Source organism: Ammospiza caudacuta, chromosome 6, assembly GCF_027887145.1.
Source record: "Ammospiza caudacuta isolate bAmmCau1 chromosome 6, bAmmCau1.pri, whole genome shotgun sequence".
NCBI classification, from domain to species: Eukaryota; Metazoa; Chordata; class Aves; order Passeriformes; family Passerellidae; genus Ammospiza; species Ammospiza caudacuta.
This window is the reverse complement of record NC_080598.1, coordinates 23,145,867-23,171,518: the sequence shown is the minus strand read 5'-3', so window position 1 is coordinate 23,171,518 and position 25,652 is coordinate 23,145,867. Positions and strand designations below refer to the sequence as shown.

At 38.7% G+C, this 25,652-nt stretch overlaps 1 protein-coding gene across 5 annotated transcripts in view; it reads right to left on the bottom strand.

Moving 5' to 3' along the window:
* IFTAP (intraflagellar transport associated protein) overlaps positions 1-25,652 on the bottom strand; it is a 40,138-nt gene that overhangs the window by 13,955 nt on the left and 531 nt on the right. For 2 of the 5 annotated variants that reach the window (XM_058807193.1, XM_058807188.1), the window contains exons 2-5: positions 14,962-15,117; positions 3,091-3,248; positions 1,483-1,554; positions 504-558 (exon numbers count right to left, since the gene is read on the bottom strand). In XM_058807193.1, the coding sequence (XP_058663176.1) occupies positions 504-558; positions 1,483-1,554; positions 3,091-3,248; positions 14,962-15,070 (394 nt within the window). In that variant the 5' untranslated portion in view covers positions 15,071-15,117. Of the gene's footprint in view, positions 1-503; positions 559-1,482; positions 1,555-3,090; positions 3,249-14,961; positions 15,118-19,147; positions 19,229-21,945; positions 22,107-25,652 lie in introns of all 5 variants that reach the window. The other 3 variants (XM_058807190.1, XM_058807191.1, XM_058807189.1) reach the window with 3 other exon arrangements.

Sequence of the window (25,652 nt, the reverse complement as noted above, 5' to 3'; positions counted from 1 at the left end):
TTTAAAGAAGTTCACTAATTCTTTAAAAATTCAGAATTAGTCTAATCTATTTTTAAGCCCAGGATGATATTGTTTTAATAGGTAGGGACAGCATTTTCATTAAATATTTCCACTTTACAGCACTGTCTCTTAGCACCCACATTACTTTACAAAAAAAACTTTTGTAATGACTGTAATTTCAATACACAATAGAAATGCATGAATATGGAGAGATTTTGCTAACAAGAAGCACTCTGCACTTCTAGAAAAGCTTGGAAAAAAAATTAAACTGCACCAGGACAAAGTACAATAAATATTCCTCTTAATTTATTATTTCATTACCTCTTAGAGTGGGGAAATTCATACCTCAGTTTGGGGAACTGGGGCAATGTGGGGAATTTTCTAGCAATAGAAGAACTGAGCAAGATCATCTCTTTTAGGGGAGAAGCAGTTCTTTAATCAATGTTCACACACTTGCATTCGAAGACAGAAAACAATGGTGAATACGAAGGGGCAAAACCTACCACTGCATGTCTCTTCATCTGTGTCTACATCTTCCAAGTGTAAGTACTTGTCCACCTGCCATGAAAACCCAAATTGGAAAACAGATAAAAATGTATCAATTTTATTCCTTATAGTACAATCTAGACCAAAGCAAAAATGCATTAAATTGTCTACTTCATCTTCTCCATTTTCCCCTGTGTTTTTCCAAGAAAGCATATGAGTTTTCTTCGAAATGTGTAACCCAAAGGAAGTAGTTTTAGGTATAGTCAAAGATTTACTGCCAAAATTGCCACATAAGTGATGGAAAGGAAGCTCAAGCTGTACAGTAAGTTTCTCAGGAACTTAGTGGGAAGATGGAGAAGTAAAATATTATCAGAGGAAAATGATGCATAAGTTACTATGCAATTTTGCAAGCTCATTTCATATGACACAAAGAGAATACATGCTGTAGGCAAACTAGAGCTTGATCCTTCTGTTTTCACACTAATGGTAAATTGATTAGGAAAAAAAAAACCCTAAGAATTATTACATTTCTAGTATTTCACCTGGGGCTTTACTCTACTGTTTTCTCAGGCTAATGTCCCTTGAACAATCTAAACTATTTAAAACATACCCAAAGACAAGACATTTCTCATTTCAGGTACCACTCTGAATAGATGCACAGGGTGAGAATGAAAGGTTTTTGCCACCCTATCTGCAAAGAGTGTTACCATGGAGGATTGACTACATGCCCTGGATTTTCTTCTCTGTTTCCATGAAGTAATTAAAGATGCTCTCAGATATTTTTTTTTTCAACCTGGTTTGAAAAGTCTCAAGACTTACATAACCTTTACACTTTAAAAGTACATACTCACTAAGATCAGAAAAAAATATGGACTGGTCTCATTCTTCTTTCCCACAGATGGGAAGTACATCAGCAAATTGCAAGTAATTTGTAAATTAATACATGAAAAATCAGTCATGTTCTGCTCATAATCCCCATTTTGAAGAAAACCTCACCTTCACTTTTTCAGACAGACTGAGATCATTTCCAACAGAGACACCAGCTGTTGAGCACTCACTCATCACTGCCTGTAGATAGATAGGCAGAAATACTTACATGCATGAAACAGAATCAAAATCACAAAGCTCCTACTGATTTATACACAGTTTACAGAATCACAGAATAGGTAAGGTTGGAACGCACCACTGCAGGTCACCTTGAACAAGAAGGCTCCCCTAGAACACACTACTCAGCTTTATAAATGTTGTATATAAAAACTTTACAAAAGTGAATGGAATGCTCCTGAAAATAGAACAGGTACAGGTAATTCTCTGGAAACCTACATGGGACCAGACTGAATCAAATGGAACGACAGTGCAAGCAATTCATAGCATGCCTAAAAAGCAGCATTTAGAACAGTAGCACTGTTTTCAATAGCACTGTTTTCCCCATTTTCCTTTCCCAGGGCAGGCTTAAAGGTTACAGCGGTCAACTTAATGTACTACGGCCTCTTCCTGCTACTACATTGCATTTTTTCTGCTGCATTCTACTATTTTTGTATTTGTTTCTTAAACTGCTAATGTGACAAAAATGTGCAGGCATGTCTGAACCTTTTTCTTTTTTAGAAACAAAAACATACATAAAGGTTTATGGAAGTTCCATTGCATAAAGGATAACATAAGTTGTACACTGCTTTATGTGGCAGAAAGACAATTCAATGTGGCTAAAGTAAGAGACACAGGGACAAATTATACCAATGAGGAACCAATACTTCTTATGTAAAAAATCGCAAAAAAATATTGTCATTATTATTACACAATCAACTGACAGAACATCATTGTTTTAAAAGCCCTGCTTGATTCTACTTCAAAGACGTGTCCTAGCAAGGAGGAAAGTGGCAGCTTCTACTCTGAGGCCTGGCAGGCCCATCATTTGAAAGCACTTTAGTGTGTTACTCAACAGACACAAAAGGACCTGCTACTTCTTTTTTAATAAAATTTAATGAAGGGCAATTTTGAGATTTTTACAGACTAGATCACAGCCTAATTATTTGTTATTCAGGCAGGAAGGCAGAAGTTCTTAACAAGTTGACTCCGATTCCCATCTCCCTTCCTTCCAGATGATGTCTGTTGTTTTCTTGTCCCTACACATTAAATCCCTAATCCCTTATGTTTCAGAAGATCAAAAATGCCCCTGGCCTGCCTACTGTTTACTTCAGGCAGTAACATAGTTTCAGGAACACAGAACTCTGTACTTCCTAAAATCTACAAGAAACAAAATGAATCTGTCCATGCTGGTGGCATCGACACTCTCAGGATTTTTTTTTTCCTTTTTGCCAGCCTCTACCACAAGCTGCAGTCTCCAGTGAAAGCATTACTTAGCTCATTGCAGGGTGCCTTATTTGTTAGTCAGATTATGGCAGCTCTTCAGCAGGGCAAATGCCACTGCCAAACACGATCTCTGCAGGTGCCTCTCTAAGCATTTAGCACTTATGTAGTATTTTAAATATTTGCCTCACATAGGATAAATGCCACTAGCCTCTAACATTTGGACAGTGTATCCCTCCATATTTTCATCTGTTTAAATGTGGTGCTTGTCCACATGGACAAATGTTAACTCATTACCTCATTCTCATTTGGCATCCGTGGTGGAAATGACACCCACATTTCTTTGCTTCTTTCAGGTGAGCCATCCTGTTTATTTCTGTTTGGTAATTCAGAAATAGAACATTTTTTTCTTAAGGAGTCCACTTTACTTTCCAGAATTGTCTTTTCCTCTTTCTCTGCAAGCAGAATCACACCAGATCAGATAACACAATGCATTATACAAGAAAAAGAAAAGTATGTGTTTAATTACATTTAATAGTGACTTTTTTACACATTCATTTTTCCTCTCATGAAAGCTTCCATGTATTTAAAATATAAAATAAAACTTCAGCATAAAACCTTACCAGACTTTACCATAAAACTGAATATGCAGTTTGAACTTCAATTGCAGAGAGTCCAATACTGAAGAATTCATTATCACAAAAGCTTATGCAAGATACAGAAAACTTCATAAAATCAACCAAGAATATAAATACCCCAAAAAGCAAGACAGTAAGGTTACACCTTACTGCATCTAGAAGCTGACTACTATGTGCATGGAAGTATGAATTTCCAAACCCACACTGAATAGCTGGGGTTTTTTGCCTTCAACCTGGCAAAAAATAAAGTAATCATAGCCAAAATAAAAATGCAGCATTTTTTATTTTAAAAGTACCATTATCAAATAAGGAGCAGTTATAGGTCAATCAATTAAAATTAACTTCACACCACATGCTCCTAATGAAAAATAAATGCTCATTTAATTAAGCTTTTTGGGTTTAGTTTGAAAAATTTACTTTGCAACAATAAAAACACTGCACTGCATTTCTAAAGCATAATTATGTATTATAAGCATTGAAGTAACTCTTGTGGAGAGTTTTAATGATGCCTTTGGGGTTGCTACATTGAACCATACAGCAAAGAATTATTAATCCCCTGGGACAGCTCCGTGCTGCAGTTACTGTGACATGCACTAAGGGCTGGCAGCCTGGGCATAACCTGAAGTCCACACTTACAAGAGTCAGGGTTCATACAAAGCAAACCACACCAGAGCAACCTAGTAAACAGGTTTCAGTGTTTATTGAAATAACAGATGGATCCCGTGAATGATTCCTAAATCCCAGGTCTCTGTAACATCTTGCTTCTCCCTGCTTCTTTTGCAAGAACTTCCCTAAAACAGTATTTGGATACAGCAGTACATACGAGCCATCATGTTTTCCAACACATTCTCTTTTAAAGCCTTGGAAATGAAGCAGTATTAGACGTGAAACTCCATTTTAAACTCTTGACTGGTAAAATGGTCACCCACTATTTGAAGATAATTTTACTCTCACCTTACTTTACAGCAAAAACTAGATGGCTAGCTCAAAAAACTTCCTTCTTTTTTTACTTTAGCAGTAAAAGAGGACAGGCTTCCTGTTTTATCCTAAGAACTTGCCAGTTTTATCTTAAAGACTGACAAGCCACAAAAGAATATTAATGTATTTTGGGGCAAATGTGTACTGGCAAATAATGCAGCTGAACATCTGCAGACCAGCAGAGTACCAGCAGGGCCTGAGGAGCAACCCAGGGTCCTTCCTCTGCACATCAGGAGCACTTCTGTATGAGAAGTGATAAAAAGATTCTGGAAGCCATACACTTTTCTCACCAGACCAACAGAGAGACAAAAGAAATCATCACTGGAAAGATCAGAAGCATAATTCATAGAGCCAACAGACTCTGAGTAAACATGACATTCCTGCACTAGCCCATGCTTTTCTTGCATACCACTGTGGTCATTCTTCTGGGCTATAAATCAGATCATCCTTCTCAAAAATATAGGTTCTGAGTTCTCCAGAGAAAATAATACCACTTTTAGCATCAAAAGACCTATGACACATAGTTGGGCAGTTATAATTAGGCACACATATGAGATGACAAATTTATTTTATCAGGTTATATATTTTCTGGACACCTGAGCTATTGTCACAGCTAAAAAGCTAGAAAGATTAAATGAGCTAGTAAGAAATCAAGTGCATTCAGAGTATTTATGTGCCATTTACCAACCCCAGCCTACAGCTTAGAAGCACTATCCCTTTTCCTAAGAGATCAGTCATAAACTTTTGACAGAAACCTTTTCCTGGTTAAGACCATTGCAAAGTTATTGGGTAAGAGAATATTAAACCATACATTTGATGAAACATTCAGCACTGCAATGTGATACTACATCCATGACTGCTTGTGAAGAAAAATTCAGAATTAAAATGTCTAAGCAAGCCAAAGCAGCTGTTAAATGCAATTCTGTGGACAGAGAATCTACTATGCAACCATGTGCATAATGAGGCCATGCCATATAAATTAAAGGGGGACAGGTGATTTAAACATTATGTTGCCAGCCTGGAGCACAGTCCCTCAGGACCAGTAAAAGCCAACTTCAGCTGCCCAAAGCAACTCTTGACACCTACAGCCTCCCAGTGCATGCACCACATAACTGGCCCCTCTGAAGCACTAACTGTAATGAACTTTAAAAAAATTATTTAAAAAAACACACAGAAGTTGTTTTGAAGTTAAAAAAACTACAATCTGAAGACAAGCATCACAGGTGTATTTCTTTGATAGTGTTCTGAATTTCAACCATTTCTGTTCTTACTTTTTGAAGAGAAGGGGAAGAAGGAAGGATGGCATTCAAGCCAGCAAGAGGATCACTGCCTTTCCCCTGACTAAGTGATAATTGACTCATTATTCACAGTCACAGCTCTCAACCTGCCAAGATCCTGTTGCAGAACACTGGCCTTCACAATATGTGATAAAAATCAAAAATAAGGGATACAAACACAACAAAATGTAGCAGAGGCAGAAAGTTGAAATTATATAAAGATTCACATATTTATTCTGCAGACAGATTCTGTCTCACTTTTTAGTAATTTCACTGTCAGTATCTTAAAAATGAAATAACAAGCCAACTTAGATCTCTAGAAAAGTACATCTCAGTCTCTCAAGAGCTGTATCCATCATAATTGTGTGTCACTATGAGTATGGTGCAGACTTCAGAAACATGTTTCAATCAAAAAGGATATCCAACTTGATAAATTTTTTTCTCTCCTGCTATCTATCCTCTATATTGCCTACAATTCTCTTTGTCTTCCAATCTGGACAGGAATTTTTTGAGAATGTCTAGTGATTACCCACATATTTCAAAGAATAATGGAGTCACTTATCACAGAACCAGAGAAGAGAGCTACCTGTATTATCAGGAAAAACTTACTGTCAGTGAAATCTCTCAGATGACATAGTAGCCCCAGAAGAATGATAAAATTCTCATGGTCTGAAGCATTTCAAAGCCAGACCAGGCAGAACAATCAATAACACACCACAGAATACACTGGACAAAACAATTCAAACTAACAGGTACTTCCCACTTTTTTCAATTGGATTAATTAATTTCAAAAACAAAAACTTGTTGAGATTTAAAAACAGGCCCCTTCAGCTATAAAACAGCAACAACAACAACAACAACAAAAAATACTCATACAGGAAAGGTACTATTTTAGTTCCAATTTACTTTTTTGTCCTCAAATCCTGGACTGAGGGCCAGCAGAAGGCCTATGAATTCCTTAAATCTCTTCTAAGTTATGCTTTGATGGAAAACCTGGAATTCAAATATTACAGTGACTTTCTGCAGGACTCCTGAGCAAAAAAACAAAAAACCCAATTTTACTCACAGTACTATAATAACTGCCTTGAGCAGAGATAAGAAATACAAATGTCATGTTCATTCACTTTCTCCATTCTTCAAACACACCATCAGCAAACATTTTAAAACAAGAAAAAAAGGCTGTCACCGAAATGTTTCCACAAAACACCATTTTGACATGTTCACAAGGTGGTAACACACTCTAGAACTACCTGTATTTAACTATTTGTAACTATGTAAACCATTGTGCAGCACTGCATTCGTTTACCCTAAATTACAAGCTGCAAGAGGAAAATAAGAAATTTCAAGGCTAAAAATCCAGTTTGCTGAGAAGATAACTTTAGAACCTTTTCTTAACTTTTGTTAACTCAATCAAAGCAGCTCCCACATTTTCTGCAGTAACCCTATAACACAGTAACCATACCAAAATCTGTAGCCTTCCTGTGTTTGTATATTGTCCTGCTGGGAACAGAACATAGTGTTTTAAAGTTACTTAGCCTAAAAAAGCCATTCTGATTTATGTTAACCAGATACCTTTCTGTTTCCATGTATTTTTATGTATAAATTGCTGTATATCAATGCACTTTGACTGACTTTTCAACAGAAGAATTATCCCATATTGCATGTAGCTGGAGGATTTCAGTACTTGAGTCCTACATGCCTGTCTAAAATTAAGAGCAATTCAGGTGTAATTCAGGCACCTAAACATCATCATGTAGTGTTCCTTTAGGAGTCTAAGGGCTTAGCCTCCTGATGCCACCCAAAAAGGCAGTGGATGTTTTACAGATATTGTGCCACATCTGCTCACACTCAGCATCTGCAGTGTCCATCCCATTACTATCTGAGCTCATGTAAGGTCCATTCCAATCTCACTCTATCAAAATCTGCACTAATTTCAATGGCAGTGATCTCACAGTAGTACTGAGCAAGCAAAACTCCTTTACAGCAAAGACCTTGCCTAAAACATTTACCTCAGTGAGCAAATTAATATTTGTAACACAAAAATTCAGCTGGTGCAGCCTTTTCCCCTAATGTCTTTGATCTTATCCTGATTAAATGACAAACAGTCAGCATAAAGTATTGTCTAGACTTTTTTTCTTCCTCCTTCAGAAAAGGTCAGGTTTTACTATAATCAGTAATATGGGCTTTATTTTTTAATTTCAATTTACCCATTTCTTAAGGAAATTCCACTGTATTATTTCCTCAGCTAGGATAATAACTATTCCATGGACTGGGACAAGTAATTTCAGTGGGACTAACTCTAACCTAAAAGGGTAAACTCTTCAGTCCTGATAGTTACTTTTGACTGCCATTTTTGGATACTTATTGTAGTATGTTTAAAAGTAAGTCAGGAAAGGACTTTTTTACGTGTTCCTTCAGGGGAAAGATGAATGACTGCTACTATCAAGTATATTTTCAGCTGCTCTCACAGACCTGCTCTAGCTTAATGTACAGCAATACTTCTCTAAAACCAACTGAGCTCCTAATTTGCAAAAATTTAGCTGTTTTTTTATTGTATCAGTATCTCTCCCTTTATACTTAATGGAACATATGTGTTCTGGTTTTATGTAGTGTTTATCTGTATCAATATATATGTCTCTGTTGTGCTTTTGATAGTCTCAGTGTTAGAAAAAGGGCAGTATTTCCTGTTTATTCCTCATTCACCCCATCTGATCATTTAAAAATTCATATGATTCTTTCACAGCTCAGCAGTGTTGTTGCTGGATACCTTCTCCATTTGAATACTAATGCTGTCAGTTAAATAACAAGGCAAATGTGCCCTACACCATTTCAGTAGCTTGTACAAGCAAAATCCTATTTGTTTCAAGAGATGTACAAGAACTCCCGACTTCTTTCTGAATTTGGGTTATACTAAGCCATACTTTGAACCTTTGAAGTTTATTTCTTAAATACTTAGGCTTTTTGGTTGTTTTTTTTTTTACAGTCAAAGAAACTGCAAATTTGTTTAAAGATCTCCTCAGCACAAGGAAACTACATTAAATACATATGTTGGGAGCGCTTTAAAAGAACAGTGATGTACTTTTAAAGAATGTACTTTTAAAAGAATGTGATGTACCAATAAATCAGGGCAGGATCAATCTTGAAGTCTTTCAGTGTGCTTGCATCCTAGAAGAATTCAGCACTAATAGGCGAATAGGTAAGCGCTGAAAGAAACAAGCAAATTGTATATAATTAAAAGCATCTGACATTTTCACACAAAGTATTCATTTCTTAACAAATAATATAAAAAAAGATGACAGCAGGTGGGAACAAAATAAAATGTCAGAAGGCCCAAGAGTTTTGAAAATGCTGGAATTTGGATATTATTATCACAACAATAAGGCATCCCTAAAAGGCCTGACTTATTTCTTTAAGGGAAAAGCCTACTTTCTTGAAATTAGGCACTTCTATTTAATTTTATACTGAACACTGAAAAGTACCCAATTCTACAAAGAGTTCAGCACTAAATTGGAAGTGAGGTCACTCGACTTCTGATTGTCTTGTTGAGTCACTCATACAGAGCTCTGATCTCTGACATTATTTGCTTTGTGTCATTTCCACATGTTTCCACATAAGCTTCCTCAGCTCACTGCAATACATGAAACTAAGCCAACAGCTGCATTTACTGCACTTTGATGCCTTTCTAGAGAAGGTGATGAGGTACAGCAGAATTCACTCTGTTAGTGCTTTTCATATTACCAGAATTCAATCACTGCCAATATGCCACTACAGGACAGAACCTCTACCAAAGTATCAACAGCAAAATTATTAAATATTTCCCTTTCTGTGTTCTAAAAAATCTCAGTTATGCAAGAGAATGAAAATATTTATTTTTTTTTAAATCTGAAATACTCTTCAGAAATTCTTTAGTAATAAAGGCACCACAGAAAACAAAGAATTGCTATTAGGGCAGCACTACTGTTCAAGAGCTGTTCAAGTTTCCAGGAGTCTGAGTGCCCCTGTACTTATCTGGTGCTGCCACTGAGTTACTGTGCAAATGCACAAGTCACCTCCCTTCTTTCAGCCTATTTTTTTCTGTCCATACAATTGAGATGAAGTATCTTTCAGAGCAAATACCAGGACAACAAATATTCATAAAACAGATCAGTTATTATTATTTTAAAAATAATCTATTACATTTGCATTTCTATGTCTAGTATTTTTTCTACATTTAGAGGCTCTGTATTGTATTTGGTTTTATACTATATTGAATAAAGGCTGCACAGAGATAGCTACTGAATTTATGATCAATAGAAAACTGCAAATTTTGTCTCCCAGCCAATTCTATCAAATGATCCAGCACAACACATCAATAAAAAGCTCTGAATTGACACTGTTTCCCTATTTCATGCCCTGTTTAAGTTCCCTGGGGATGACAGATTAATTTAATTCGTTTTACTGAACTGTCTAGTTGCTTTTATTGGCAAATCTACTCATAGGTTGAAATTTCTCTTGGGATTAGCATTGTCCTACTGGTCCATTTTTAAAATAAAAGTGCATTCACTGTCACTTCTCATATAGTTCTCTGCTATGCTTTCTGCTGTGAAGACTGACATTTGTAAAGTGCCCCCACTGACACTTACATGGGAAGTTTAAAGCTGTTGTTTTTCCTAAATGTGGTTAATGTAAAAAGGAAGCAGACAGCCACAGTCAAATGGACTGTGAACTGAGTATCTTGCCCAGCTTTCACAGGGGAATTAAATTAATCTGAGCACAACACAGAATATGGCCCTGGCATGCCACCTGTAAGCACAGAAGTGATCAGTAGCTTCCAAACTTCCTCCACTTGACAGTTTGTTCAGCACAGAAGCATCAAAACAACAGCACCAGGGCTAAGAAGTTTCAATCCAAGCTGTGGCTTGCTTAGATGGGTCTAATCAAGTTCCCTGGGCTTCAACACACAGGCAGTGGGAGGTGTATGAAATACAGCACAATTATCAGCAGGAATGAAATTAATTTAATCCTAGTGGTCAAATGCCCAGAACCATGGAAAAAATGCAAATCTTAACTTGGATTTGGGTAAGAATTTTGTTCATGGCAGCATTTTCCTATCCAGCTGGATGACCCCTAATCCTGTGTTTTTAGAAGTGGGAGAGGAGTTAATTTAAAATCTATATGAAAATGTTGAAGCTTGGACCATTTGGGGGCTTTTTTCTGTATTTTTTGTACAAGGTCAAATGAGATTATTTTATGCTCCAGTGAATTTCCCATTCTTCCTCTGAGTTTTAAAATATGAGCAGATGCTGCCTTCTGATTGTGAGCATCAAAGCTTTGCACCAGATTTCAAACACTCTCCCTAAGATTTGAAAGAGGCTTTTCTCCTCTGTGGCAATTTTTTCAAAAGTGGAGTTGGATGGATTTCCATGAGACTTTGCCCAAAGTTTTTCTAGAACGTGTGTAGCTTTGAACACATCACTCATTGACCACATCTGCAGAAATCTGTATCATCCACTCCTTTGTAAATTCAGCTCTTCTGAGGCTCCTGCAACTGCAAAGCTTTACAGTGAGTATGAAAGATTTCATCTTCCTGGACTCGTGCTCTAATTTACTAAATTACATTCCCATGGGTTCACCAGCACTTTTGCCCGTATATTCATCTTGTTAATATTATCCCTGTGACAAAAAACACACTTTGGATGCTCTAAATAGGAAAAATAAAGTGACTTAACTAGAATCTTGACCTAGCCCTCAAATGCCCATCCATTACAGAACCAATAAAAAAGGTTTTAAAAAAAATCTACTTATGGAGGAAGTACTCCTATAATTTTAAAATTTTATTTATTTAAGCTATATAGGTCATGTTCTGTTGGAGCAGTATGTTTTATAGGCTGAGGTCAGGGTTTCAAAAATATATTTACATATGTTTATCCATTTTCCATCAGATTTGTAGATGTGGATAAATAGTCTTACTGTAGGATTTACTTGTCAATTAGTCTATAAACTTTCATTTTCTCACTGCACCAAACACATTTTAAAAAACAGAGCCATTGGGATTTTTAGGAATACTAAAATCTGGAAGATTAAACTTCCATATCAAACATGTAGTTTTATGGTCCAGCTAAGTTATAACATATCTCTGTGCTAGTTAAACCAAACACACATCATGAAACCAATTACACAGAATTTAGAAAGACTCCAGACCTTGTTCTATGTGAACTAAGAGAGTATCTTTCCAAATAGCAGAAGGAAGAAGAGAAGTAATCAAAGGTAATATCTTACATTCAGATACAATAAAAAGACAACATTCTAAAAATGTGATTTTCTTGATTAGGATATAAGCAATTCTCAAAAAGCCAAATTGAAGTCAGGAATGTAAAAGTTCATTAATCCTGTTTCCCACATTTATAAGAATGAAACTATACTCAAAGCAGAAGGTCCTAATGTGTTCACAGGGAGTCACTCCAGGCTATTAATAGCCTCAAAAGTTCTTTTTAGCTAGGCTAGAACAGCCAAGGATGTTTGGGTCCTTCTACTCAAGGTATATTCTTTACAGCTTAACTGTGTGTAAATTTAACATATGAATGAAAATTTAAAAATCACTAGGGCATCAGATTCTTATGAGATGCTTTCAAGAATAACATAGAAACTTCAGATGAAAATATCCTTGCAATGCCAACCGCATACCTAGGATAAATTCATGCACAAGTGAAAATCACCTTCTGTAAATATGTTACTCTGTGAAATCAATGGGATCCAATTAGTTTTGTTTTCTGTTTCCAATGTTATGACAGACAAAAATCTATCAGATGACAATGTATGTTTTATGCTTTAAGTAGAATTTTTGCAGGTCACTAGTTTATAATGCAAACCAGCATGTTGGGTACTTTTAAAGGAAAATGAAAGTGGGAGGAAAACAAGTTGAGCTGTTCAGTTCATACCATCATAAGAACATGCATTTCTAAGCATTTGATTCAGGTAAAGCTCTACCTTTTATATGATTTTAGTGGCAAATGCCTACAGTGACAGTGCAAGTGACTGAAATACATGCTGAGGCTTTTTGCAAGTAGCATCATGATATGCAGCATGCTTCTATGATAGGAGCTATCCCCAGTGAATCAATCATACATAAGAAGACCAGAACCGGATTTTCAATCCTCTTATCTCATCTCCCAGTGTCTCCTTTCTCTTCTATATTTTATAGGTAGGAGAAACAGAAAGTTGCCACAAGATTATTCCTGTGGTAGCTTCAGCTCCCCCACTGGTTTCCTGCTCAATGCTTGTGACTGGCACTTAGTTCTGCCTGAAGGATAAGGACAGGACAGACTTCTGAGTACCAATCAATGGGGCATGCCACATGCTGTAATTGAAAAATACAGTGCTTCTGCAATAGTATGAGGACATCACTTCAAGTGCAAAGCAGTGGTAAAGAGAACTGTGAGTAACATGTAGCTTGCACTTATTTTTATGGCACCTGTCTGAACATGGTTAAAAAATGTGAACCTGAGCTACAGAATTGGAATTCTGTATCTCAGCAATGCTCAGACCAAGGTTAAGCTCCACTTTTTATTTCACCTGCAGAGCATGAGATCTTTTCAGCCTAATCATGAATCTGATGTCCTCTGCTGCACCTTCATGCAAGTTACCTGTTAGCTTGGCACAGGATGGGCCGGGTTGGAAGGTCACCTGGTAGGTCAGTAGGTCTAACCAGGTGACCAGTAGGTCACCTGGTCCAACCTCCCTTCCAAAGCAGGGTCATCCCAGAGCACCTTGCACACGATTGTATCCAGAGAGATCTTGAGAATGTCCACTGAGGGAGACTCCACACCCTCTCTGGGCATCTCTTCCAGTGCTCAGTCACCTGCAAAGCAAAAATGTTCTTCCACATGTTCAGGTGGAACTTCTGTGCATCAGTTTCTACCCATTGCCTCTTTTCCTATTGCTTGGTGCCACTGAGAAAGGCCTGGCTCCATCCTCTGACACCCTCCTGTCACACACCTACAGACATTGATAAGGTCCCCTCTCATTCATCTCTTCTTGAGGCTGAACAGGCCAGACTGCCTCAGCCTTTCCTCCTAACTGAGATGCTCCAGCTCCTCAATAATCTCTGTAGCTCTCTGCTGGACCTGCTTCAGGAGTTCCAAGTCTCTCTTGTCCTGAGGAGCCCAGAACTGGACACAGAATTCCAGATGTGCCTCACCAGGGCTGAGCAGAGGAGCAGGATCGTTTCCCTCGGCCTGCTGGCAATGCTGCTCCAAATGCACTGCAGGATCCCATTGGCCTTCTTGGCCACTGCTGCTGGTGGACAGCTTGTGTTCCACCAGGACCCCCAGGTCCTTCTCCACAGAGCTGCTTTCCAAGAGCTCAGCCCCCAGCCTTTGCTGCTGCAGGGGGTTGTTCCTCCCCAGGAGCAGGACCTGCACCTGCCTTTGTTCAATTTCAGAAGGTCCCTCTCTGCCCTTCTCTCCAGCCTGTCCAGGCCCTTCTGAAGGGTTGCACAGCTCTCTGGGGTATGGGCCACTGCTCCTGGCTTTGTGTCTGCAGGAACTTGCTGAGGAGGCCTCTGCCCCTTCCTCCAAGTCATTGATGAATTAGGTAAACCAGACTGGGCCCAGCATTGAACCCTGGGAGACACCACCAGTGACAGGGCCCCAGCCAGACCCTGTGAGCTGATCATGACCCTCAGGGATTTGCCACTCAGCCAAATGAGGGTTGAGAACCCACCTCACTGTCCATTAATCCAGCTCACATTCCTGAGTTTGCCTACAAGGATGTTGTGAAGGACAGTGTTGAAAGCCTTGCTGAAATCAATTTAGACAATATCCACATCCCTCCAGGTAACTGTTCCATCACAGAATGCGATCACTTTTTAGCCGGCACACCCACAGGCACAGCACAGTCATCTAGTGTCAGTAAAGCTCTAAAAGTACCCAAACTGCACACTCCTAATCTCAGGCCATCTCACACTATTAAGTACTTTCCTTAGGCTCTTCTTTTATGGAGACTTCTCAAGCAAAACAATGCAAGATGTACTTAGGAAACATCTATCCTTCCAGACAGTGCATGTTCCCCTCTCCTCCCCAAAGCAAGCATAAATGGCTAACCACCTGTAGAGACACAGCAGCCTGGGAAACAATCTGTAGAAAGCTGTTCTTAGGGTTCCCACTGCTGAGAGCAAAAACAAAAGCATCACAAGGATTTGCCTAAAGTCACAAAGCAGGTGAGTAAATAGCACTGCTTGTCTTTTTATCTTTCCTTCTGTCTGTGGTATCTAACAGGAGATTTGGGAAATTACAAACCTTTCAAAAGATATGTGAATGTATTTAGAAACTCCTCATATGACTGCTCATGGCTATTAATAAATTGATCAAGGATGCTGCTCTTTAACAGTTGTTCTCCCATGATCATCCACACCTTGAGAGTCCAGTAGGTATATCTGGTTTTGTAGGCTGCTCCTGCAATAGAAAGAAAAGAGCTATATATACCTGGAGGCAGACAACAAATCAACAGAAAAGTCCCTAGTACACATAGATGGGCACTAGAAAGTATACTTTTTTCTTCTCTCCTTGTGTAGTTCTATCTTGTCAGTGGAACTTTACTCAACATTTCTCCCAAAATTCACATGGACATAGAAATTTTAAGTATAAAAGGAGAAAATGTGATCATTTATGCTTGAAATTTATGACCTTGTGTAACATGGGCCAGAGAAGAGCCAGCTCTTCTTGGCTGTTCACTCCCTTAAGTTGTTCAGTCTTTCAAATGCTGCCTTCTTTGCAGAAACAGTGACACAAACAGCATGTTGTATTTAACAACCAGGACACAGCTGTACATTCAAATTTTGGACTGAGTCCATCACCTTCAGGTGCACTGCTCACTGTACCATCAAAGCCATAAACTCAGATTTTGGACCACATGACAACGGCATGACAACGACACACATCTGTGTGTGTGTGTGTGTGTATGCTGAGGCAGGACACAGGACAGGGAGAGCATGCTGGAGCCAGACAGCCATGCAGGAACGTGAGGATCACTCTTGAGAAGGGAACAAATGCTGAGAGCTGAAGGAAGGGAGCTCCACTCTCCAGTCACACAGCAACAGCTTTGCAGCCCACCTTCATCACTTAACCAGACTCTGCGGGTCCTGAACAGCTCTTGGTAAAGCATGCTGAAGTTAACCTTGCTCCTAACTCAAAAAATCTGTGTAAATGCATTTTAACAGCTGCATGACGCTAAACACTCACCATATCACTCATTTTTCATACACATAGGTCCACACTAATAGAACCAGTTTGCACACATAAACCTGATCAAGGAACGCATTATACACAAAATGCTTGATTTACATGTGCTCCTCTTTCTCCTCTCCTGATTTACCACAACACTAAGAGGTGGATTTTGGGAAAGAAAGCTTAATTCTTTAGTAAAACTTCAATAATACTAAGGAAAGGCTGCCAACCTGATATTGAAGTTAAACAAGATTGAAAAATAATTGTTTGGAGACCAGAAAGAAAATAAAGCATGACTTCTCTCATAAAGCTCTAATTTTGTTGCATTGCCTGCTTCCAAGGAAGACTAATGTTCTGAAGATATCAAAATACATACACACACACGATCTAAAGTTTAAGTTTTCTAATGTTTTACAAAATCCAACCCCTATTAATCTCTCTGTGGACTGACAAAGCAGAATATAACTCAGCAGACTCTCAAAGTTGTTTATGTCTATTACAGGGCTTTGAGAGGCAAGCAGTGCCTTCTGTTCCTCATTATGGTTATTAAAATCATTACCTGAAATATTGCTGTGATTTGTAAGGCTATTGTAAAAGAAAAAAATGTATATATCTAATCAATAAAAAGTTAATAACTTTGTTCTTCTTTTAAGTCTGGTGTCTAGGATCTCCAGCTCCCTTACAAACACACAAAATAAACTTAAAAACATTCCCATAAGGAAGAGAAAACAAATACTATTCCCAATAACAGATTAAAAAAAACGAATCACCAGGAATATAAATGATTTAAAAACAAGTTGGTGGAGGGCTGACAGCCAAGCTTACATTAATGCACTCTCAAATGCTCCAGGAAACTAGAAAATTAATATGCATTTTGGGGGCATAATCATATCCTTAACCACCTGCATGGCAGCTTTCTCTGTGAAAGCCATGCTCTGCAGCCACCAGATCATCAGCCTGAGATTCAGCACCCAGACCAGGTGGTACCAAAAATCATGTATTTCAATTCTTACTCTGCTGTGCAGCTTCTACTCCTACAGAATGTGGGAAACTTCACTTCAGATATTCCCTTGCACAGCTGTTATTGAGGTCTACAGAATCATCTCCTCACAGAGAGCAAAAACCAGCCAGGTCCTAATGAAAACCTAGGTTCTGTCAGAAAAAAACAGCCACTTTCCCAGACAACAGAGGAGAGACTGGCAGCCAGAACTACCTGTTCCCTGCTTGCAATCATTTTCCAGAACTGCTGGTGCTGTAGCATGGCCCTAAATAACAGCAAGTGCAGATGATGGTATGAGGGGAATATCTACTATCCCTGAAACTGAACATGTACTTAGGATGGATGGTACAAGAAGGGTGTTCAAAAATTTATCTCAACCCATCAAGGCTTTGGTATTTTTTTCATTTTCATTCCACTTTGTTTTCTGCTGCTTCCCACCTGCTTTATTCCAGAGTCTCTCTTAAATGATCACCACACTGTGTCAGCCACAGAAAACTTTTGTGAGGTGAACAGCTGAAACCAGGCTGACCAGAAGGCTCTCACCTTTGCTAAGGAGCCAACCAGTAGTTTCTACAAAATTAAAAGGCTTCAGCAAACACCCAATTCACAGCCTCAAGGCAATGACTCCTTTAAACTATCCTGAAAAAATGAAAAAATACACAGTAATGGATTGGAATCCTCCACAATTTAAGAAGTTGATACAATGACACTTCAAGGAATGAAATTACTGCATTGTTCTGGTAAAGAATAGATACTACTAAAATCAAAAACTTATCTTCTTTTTTCCCCAATGGAATCAAACAAACTTGGAAGTGTCAAGGAAAGTAAAGCAAGGGTATCTGATCCTTTCCTTGTGCTGGCTTTGGACACTTTTAGAATCAAATATCAGTAAGTGATGCATTCAAGCAGCAACTATGCTTTCTTCTTTTTGCATTTCACTCCTGCTCATCCATCCAAATTACTTTAATGAGGTTTCTTGAGGCGATCACTCATTAAGCCTTGCTGATCATTAGCAGATTGTGCAAAATCAATTTTATTTCTCAAAACACAGTCTTCTTCCAAGCAGTTTAAGACAAATCAGAAATCTCTGCATTGAATCAAAGAGGCAGGTCAAGTGAGTATTAGCATGATTTCAATTATACCGTGATTAATTCTATTAACACAAAATGTGCTGGAATATAAACTTCCTGGTTTATGTTGCATTTTTAAGTGTTTTATGTTTGTTTAAAATACAATAGAGGCAATAAAAGAAAAATCGAGATTATGAATTTTTTAAGGAAAGAGCAGTAAAGCTAATTGTCTCTACAAACATAATAAAATCTTATGAAATGTAATTTTTCAGGGAAAAAGAACCAACTTCACTAGCACTTCTGGCATAGGTTCAAGTCAGATTTTCACAATATGGATTTGCCCTCCTAGAAGTCATTCTCAATTTCAAAAAAAGGCTGATTAATAAATGGGTTTTTTTAATAGTTCACCCATAGATTCAGAAAAAACATCCACTAAGTACATCTGTTATCAGGATTTTATAATTATGTCTACAAAAATCAGATTGAATATAAATACACTATTTTTAAATCTTATACTCTTTTGCCACTGGAAAATGCCGCATCTTTTTTCCCTACAGAGCTATCACAGTAACTACACTTTTAACAAAATTGTTGCAGCAATGAAGAATGAGGTGGCAGCATTGCAAAAAGAATGAGATTTTAGCAGACAAGTGCACTCAGAATCAATTTAAGTCTATCTAAGTTCTGGCTGCTCCCAAAAAGGCCACCACCACCTCCATTTCCTCTTCGCCTCCTGGTCTACCACTCCAGTCCATCTCTTGAGCAGACAAAATAAACCTCCAATCCAAAATAAACCACCAATCCAAAACCTGGGAGTAAACAGAGCAAATGCATATAATACTCTGTTTCAAAGATATATTCTCTGCTCTGCCTTTCAGCTGTACGATCACGATTGCCTATACGAGGGGACAGCGTGAGCAAGGGAAGGATGCAGGACTGCCCCTTTGGCAGCCTGTCATAGCTGCTTATGCAACCCAGAAAGCGCAGCCTCCTCAGGAACACCCTCACAAATGGCCCAGAAAGCTGTGCCTCCTCCATGCTGCAAAAGCAGCTGCCAGCAGGGCACTCCTACACCCACCGCGCTGAGCTGGAGCCTGCAGTGCACATCATCAGCCCCCACGGTGCAAAGAGGCAGGCAAAGCTGGAACTCGAGCCTGTCCTTAACAAATGCTTGCTGTTAGCTATGTACCGTGGTCGCTGCCTTAACAAACATCCCAGGATGGTGCTTTAAAAGTAGGCCAGGTGAAAGGTGTGATTCTGGGAATTCCTGCTGGAGAAAGACATAAAACATTTTGAGTCAAGCAGTTACCCATTTTCCTGCAGGCAGAAAACTGCCTCCTTCTTGTCTAGACATCTGCAAACCTACATTTGCAGAAGAAAGCCCTCCCTGCTCTAATGTCCTGCCCTACTTTTCTCCCTCCTCCTCTCTGCTACCACCACCTGTGGGGAGGCAGAGCTCCAGGAGCAAACACAGAGGCACCAAGTTCTGGCCACAAGCAGGTGCAGGTCAACCCAGCTGGAGGAAAAAACTGAAAGTTACGAAGGACAAAAACTTTCAGATGAAGTTCCTTCCAACACCTCTCAATTCAATGGGATCTACACAGCTAATCCTGTTAAAATCAACTGGATGTTTGCCATTGCCTTCAGCAGGAGGCCTTAAGGGCACACACTTAATGCATCAGCAATTTGTGGGGATGGGAGCTGCATCTGCTCGCCTGAGTGCATTACTGAGCCTGAGAGCTGACCTCTAGATGGACAAAAACATGTGCCTCTCATGCCCACCTCATATGAGCTTTTAAAGGATATATCCATGGGCTTTAATTGCAAGCAAGCATATTGATCCTTTTGGATTTCAGTGCTATTATGCCAGTGCCATACCTGAGCAGAATTTTTTTAATGAATTTCCAATGGCTTCAAGAGTACTGCTCCCTTTAAAGATAACCTGGAAGCCCATGGCAAGGGTAACACTTCATCCAGACTGCAGCAGCCACTGCCCCCTGGAATGTGATTGTTGAGGATCTGACAGTCAAAGCACAGCTGGATTCAATCACATATTTTAGATAAGCCCTCCAAATAAAGCCCTCTCCCTCACAAGTTAAATACTGTTTACTGTCAGTTTTAGATGAGACAGAAAATTGAAGACTGTAGGATGCTGGACTCTCTGTGCCCTTTTTTTTACAGGTTTCAGCCTGTGGGTCCTGGCTAAGTATCCAGCACATTTGCATTCTGGCTGGCAAACCCTACACAAATGAGTAAGGCAGCTTTCCCTTTCCCTGCTGAGCTGGAGTGCATTACTGCAACCCACAGGAAGCCAGCTACATTTCAGCTCAGAGATGACTGTGTTTTACTGGCAGAAAATATGCTGAAAAGCCTGGAAATATCTCAATGCAATTTGGAATGATTTGGGATGAAGAAGACACAAACAACATATTATTTTAAGAAATTAATTGTAGAAGAAGAAAATCAAGTGAAATAAAGCATTTCCACAACAGTGAGAAATCTGCTGAAAATATACTAGCTCTGTCTATGTTATTAAAATAGAAATTGTGAAGGAAAAGTCTATTTATTCCTTTTCACATGGGTTCTCTGCCAGTTAAATTCAGGATGGAAGTCTTCTTGCTAAGACCAGGACAGTTTTCAACATAATTTGCCTACCATGTAGATACATTAATCTGAAGCTATTTGCTGCAGCTTTTCCAAAGCACTTTGTCACCGACAGTCAGAGACCAGCTTGGACAGTCCATGTCCTCATCCAAAAATGACATGCTGTTGTTACCAAAAAAATTTAATTTCTCCATCTTCTCAACCACAAAGTAACTGGAAAAAGAATTTCTAAAGATAAGGCATGTCAACTGGTAGAAAAAGTATAAAATTAATGTAAAATATTAAAGTGACACAACTGGGGACTAGATTTTCACTTAAATATTTGATCTTTGACCACAGACCCAAACAAGGGTCAAAATACATCGAACACTTAGATAAAAAGCTGTTGAGTATTATCTAGGCCCTACTGAAAATACAAACAAATGTGATCTGAAAGCCCTCAACTTTGGGGAAAGTTCTTCAGCATTCAACTCTGCACTACAGTTTCCTTTTATCTTTGTTTCAGAAGAAAAGACCCATATGGATGCTACAGGGCACAGTGCCTTAGCACTGCCTTAGCACTCCTATTTCAGATGAAAAACATTACCACATCCTATCTGCATTACAGTTATTCAGTGTCTCAAGACAATTTTCGCAAACATTTGGTGTGTTTGCTTTGCTCTACTAATCAAATTCCATTTCAAGTTCCTTCTATTTCTATTCTCACAGCAGTTTCAAATGGGAGTTGAGATATTTCTAAAATACTGTGCAGCAGATGTTGTAACTCAGGAGTGGGTGAAGTAGGGCCAGGAAAACAAAAGCAGGGAGCTATGAAGAGTAAATTGTTTTCCAGGTTTTTCTGTTTATTTGTTGTGCTGTGTTATGCAAGTGGCTTATCCTCTGTGCCCCAGCACTGCTGGCTGTTGAAAGGATATGTTCCCAATGGACTTCCCAGCCTCTCATTATTTATTTGGTGTTGGAGAAAAGCACTGTGAAACTGATGAAAAATGCCACAGAAGGGTGCAAAGTTTTATTAGTCTTTCAAGGTCTGATCAGAAGGCCACCAAAGGAGAAAAAAAGACATTTCTAATTACTCTAGTGGACTTTGAGCTGGACTTTTTAGTCAGCCTTCACTCAGTGAACTGCATGCATTTGTCACTTCCTTTGCTCTGTTTCAATGTCATTGCCTGCTTGCAGCAGAGCACTCTTGGGGAAAGTAGTATGCCAACCAGCAAGAACTGTTTTCTTTTACTACCTATTGAAATTATTTTTTAACTCAACATTTATTTTAAATTACATTTTAAAATAGCACTGAAAAATTCTGAAGATGATCACAAGGTTGATAGGTGTAACAGAGTAAAAAAACTCAACCCTAAACAAGCATATGCTGCAGATATTTACAACCTAAGAGGCACCTGCTGTCACTCTGAGCTTCTTCCACAGCAAAGAGTTAAAGCTTCTGGAGACTGGTGGGTTTCTTGTTGTGCCATCTGAAGACAGGAGAGGAAAGGAAACAACCCAGTCACAGCCAGTTAGCCACAGTAGATCGAGTTCTCAGAGCACATCTGCAAATTAAGCAGATAGAATCCCCTCCATCAGGCTGTCTCTCCATGCCACGAGCCCCCTGGGCTATCACAGAAGATTCCTCACACTGCTCACATTTGAATCCCAATTACACAGAAAGATTACGGAGGACGCAAAAAACTGCTATCAGCCAGGTACGTCTGAATTGCTGCTTTGCTCAAAGCAAACTTGGTTGATACACTTAGAAAATGTTTTGAGAAATACTATATAAAAAATTTCCTTCCTTAAGCTTCTTTATGGAGGACTTCCAACTTCTGTGTGTGTCTGGATATGATTTTGATTGTGGACAATTTGGAAACAGCACTTGTTTTTCAGGGGTACGCTTTTCCATTTTGGAAATGAAAAAACAGATCTATCAAAGGGAAAAAACCACAACACTGCAAAATCAATTTAATGCTATACTAGGTACCTGTGTTCTCATCAAAATAACTGCAAACTAATTAATGGTCAGCAATGGGTGTTTACCAGCTAAGACTCCCTTATATCCTGCATTTCATTCTCTCAGTGTCCAATCAGTACAGCTCAAACATCTTATTTTTGTATAAATGAATACAGGTTCTTTGAGTTTGCTACAGTTCATAAGATCAACTCATTAGTCATTCATTATTTTGCAGCATTCAAATTACTGTGAAATTACTATAAATAATACTTTCAATGCTGAAAAATATGAGATGTCACACTAAACAGCAGCACTGATTAGTCATTGTTCTCCTGATTAGAATGTTTTTGTTGCCTAACTAACAGGTAACAGGCAAAGCCCACAGGTGAACAAACCATTTCTGGGTAGGGTCAAAGAGGACAGTAACTAATAAACACAGTCTGTGAGTGACTCAGTGCCTAAACACTGTTATCTAGAGACATTTCATAAACCCTAGATTTACTAGGATCTAGGACACAGAACAATGGCAGACTTGCTTCCATAGGAGAAGCATGAAGACAAGGAAGACTATCCAAAGGTATATGAAATGTCAGCTGCTGTTTAGGTCACTCATGCTACCCCTTGCCTCTAAAAGATGTTCTTCCTGTACTTCTCTGTGACCACCTAATAGGGTTTATGAAATGGTACATCACCCAAAATTGTAACTATGTCCATCTATTTCCATAGTAAGCACATTTCAAACTACATTAGCTACTGTTTTTAAAAAACACCTGTCTTCATCTGATTCTTCTATAAATGTATTTCCCAATGCATCCATCAACATCTGAATTCCTTACGATCTCTTCTTGCCATATAAACAACTCTTATTGGAAAAGTCTGCTCAAAATACTGTTTGATTTTAAAATAAACAGGGAGAATATTAGTTTTGCTCTTTCTGTTCACTTAGTTTCTAGCTTGGGTGACTACTGCTTCCCAAACACGGGGCTTATAAAAGTAATGCTGAGATTCTCATTTATTTGTATAATGCTTACAGCTTAACCTTCTATAAAAACACCAAATATAACGAAGTATGACTCAAGTCATCATAACTGGCAATTGTTTATTAACTCCCCCTCCTTTCTTATTTGTCTTTACTCATTGTAGTGTCTCTCAGTATCCTGTGTTGTACCACAACAAAGGCATTTGTCTGTTTATCTCTGCACCAGCTGTAATGCTAATCCAACTCCAGTTTTGAGCATAAAGCCACAAAAAAGCACTTTAAACTCTTTGTTTATAAGGTTAGATCTTTTGGGTTCCCCAAAGCTGTTCAGGGTTAGATGAGCCATGGCCCAAAGGAATCAGTGGTATTGGAAGGTTAGAGTTGGAGGTCAGCATAGCCAGAGAGCAACCACACTGTATTGACACACTGTAATTAGCAGGAAAATACATGGAAAGCCAAAGCAATTCCAGGCAGTGTCTAAGAGCTACTTCTGTCCAAAAATCTCAGACAAACCTTCCTTCCATTACATACTGAACTGTTTGCTCATGTAAAGTTCAAGAAATATGAGAGACAAGGAAATGTGTTTAAGTGTTCTTAACGTATGTTCTGTATGTCTATCAATCAAATAATTTTTACTGATCTTTTCTCCACTCTGTATCTGCAGACTCTTTAGACAGAGAACTCTGCAGAAGTGAGTACTGCTCAATATCTGGGAAATAGTTTGTGACATTGTGGACACTAACAATTGCCCTATATGGAGATTCTTAAAAGTATATGTAAAAATGTAATATGTGTACCAATATGTCAATTAAATTGTTGGCCACTTTTGATACTCTCGTTAGACTTCAAATATAAACCAGCAGTCAAATGTAGAACAGGAGAGGTAGAAGATAAAGAAGTCTAATTTTCTCATATAGAACAGAAATTTTCTTATGGCATCTTCGGTATGGAAGACATTTTACTTTTCTAAAGATCCTGTAAAACCAAAGAAGCTAAGTAACCAGGCAGCATGGAAGAAGAGACAAATGACATCTAATCAAGTAAACCTAGCTTAGTGCAAGCTCCTCTGATGATGCCATTTTTGAATGCTTGTAAGAAACAAGCAGCAGATTCCTGTTTAGCATATCACCTGAAGGTAAAAAAATTCATAAGTCTTTCTTTATGCATAATAAGGACACAACCACATGCTCAGAAATGGGTTCACTAATTTAATTAACTTATAACCAAACCTCACCCACAGTGCAGTACTTCTGAAAAGAAATCTAAATGTAGAAAAATCTAGCACCTTCAGGGCAGAGGCATTAGGCTATACAGTGAACAGAACTCAACCACAATCTCTGGATGATTCCACAAGGTAAGACAGCCATTCCATTGATTGTTTTTCAAACAGACACAGGAATGGCTATGCCTACCCTGTCTGTGTGCTCTGGCCTGAAAACACCTCACCTTTGAAAAACATTCCATGGCAGGTGCCTATTTTAGCACAGCAGTTCCCATACCAGGGAATTAAGGCAGGCAGTGCAGCAATAAGGTACAACATGGCAATTGATGCAGTGTCATCAGTTCCTGTGTTTTTACAACAACTCTTCTTCTACACAACGTTGTTCAGATCCCCCCAGGTTTTGATGTCATGTAACTAGAAGATATCAATCCTTCCTTAAAAAAGAAAGCCTATGTGTCCTGTTTTTGTTGTCACAGAAAAATGAAAAGCAGCAAGGAAAATACAAATCCTTAAACTTTCAAAAAAAAAGAGGAATTACATTTTTAAATGTAAGATTTAGTGGGTTGTTTTTTTCCTAATGTTTTGCTCACATCTGTAAATTCTGGGGATTTGGCAAAGGCTGGGACAGAGAACTTGAACATTTACTAAAGAGCACCAGTCTGCTGCCACCAAAGGCACTGCCAATGAATCAGCCAGTTATTTCCCTCCCTGTTGTCTGTGCTCTCCAAAGCTCTTTCACAGTCAATATCCAGGCTGATTACATAAACTTCTTTCAGTCTTCAAACAAACAGGTTTATGAGAGCAAGAGACACCCCTTGAAGCCCACTCATGAAAGCCTGAGCACAGCGCACAGATGACAGGCAGAGGATTCGCGCCCCACGAAGCCCCAGCGGGACCCGCAAGCCCGAGACCCCGACCGGGCTGCTCAGCACAAGCTGAGATTCACC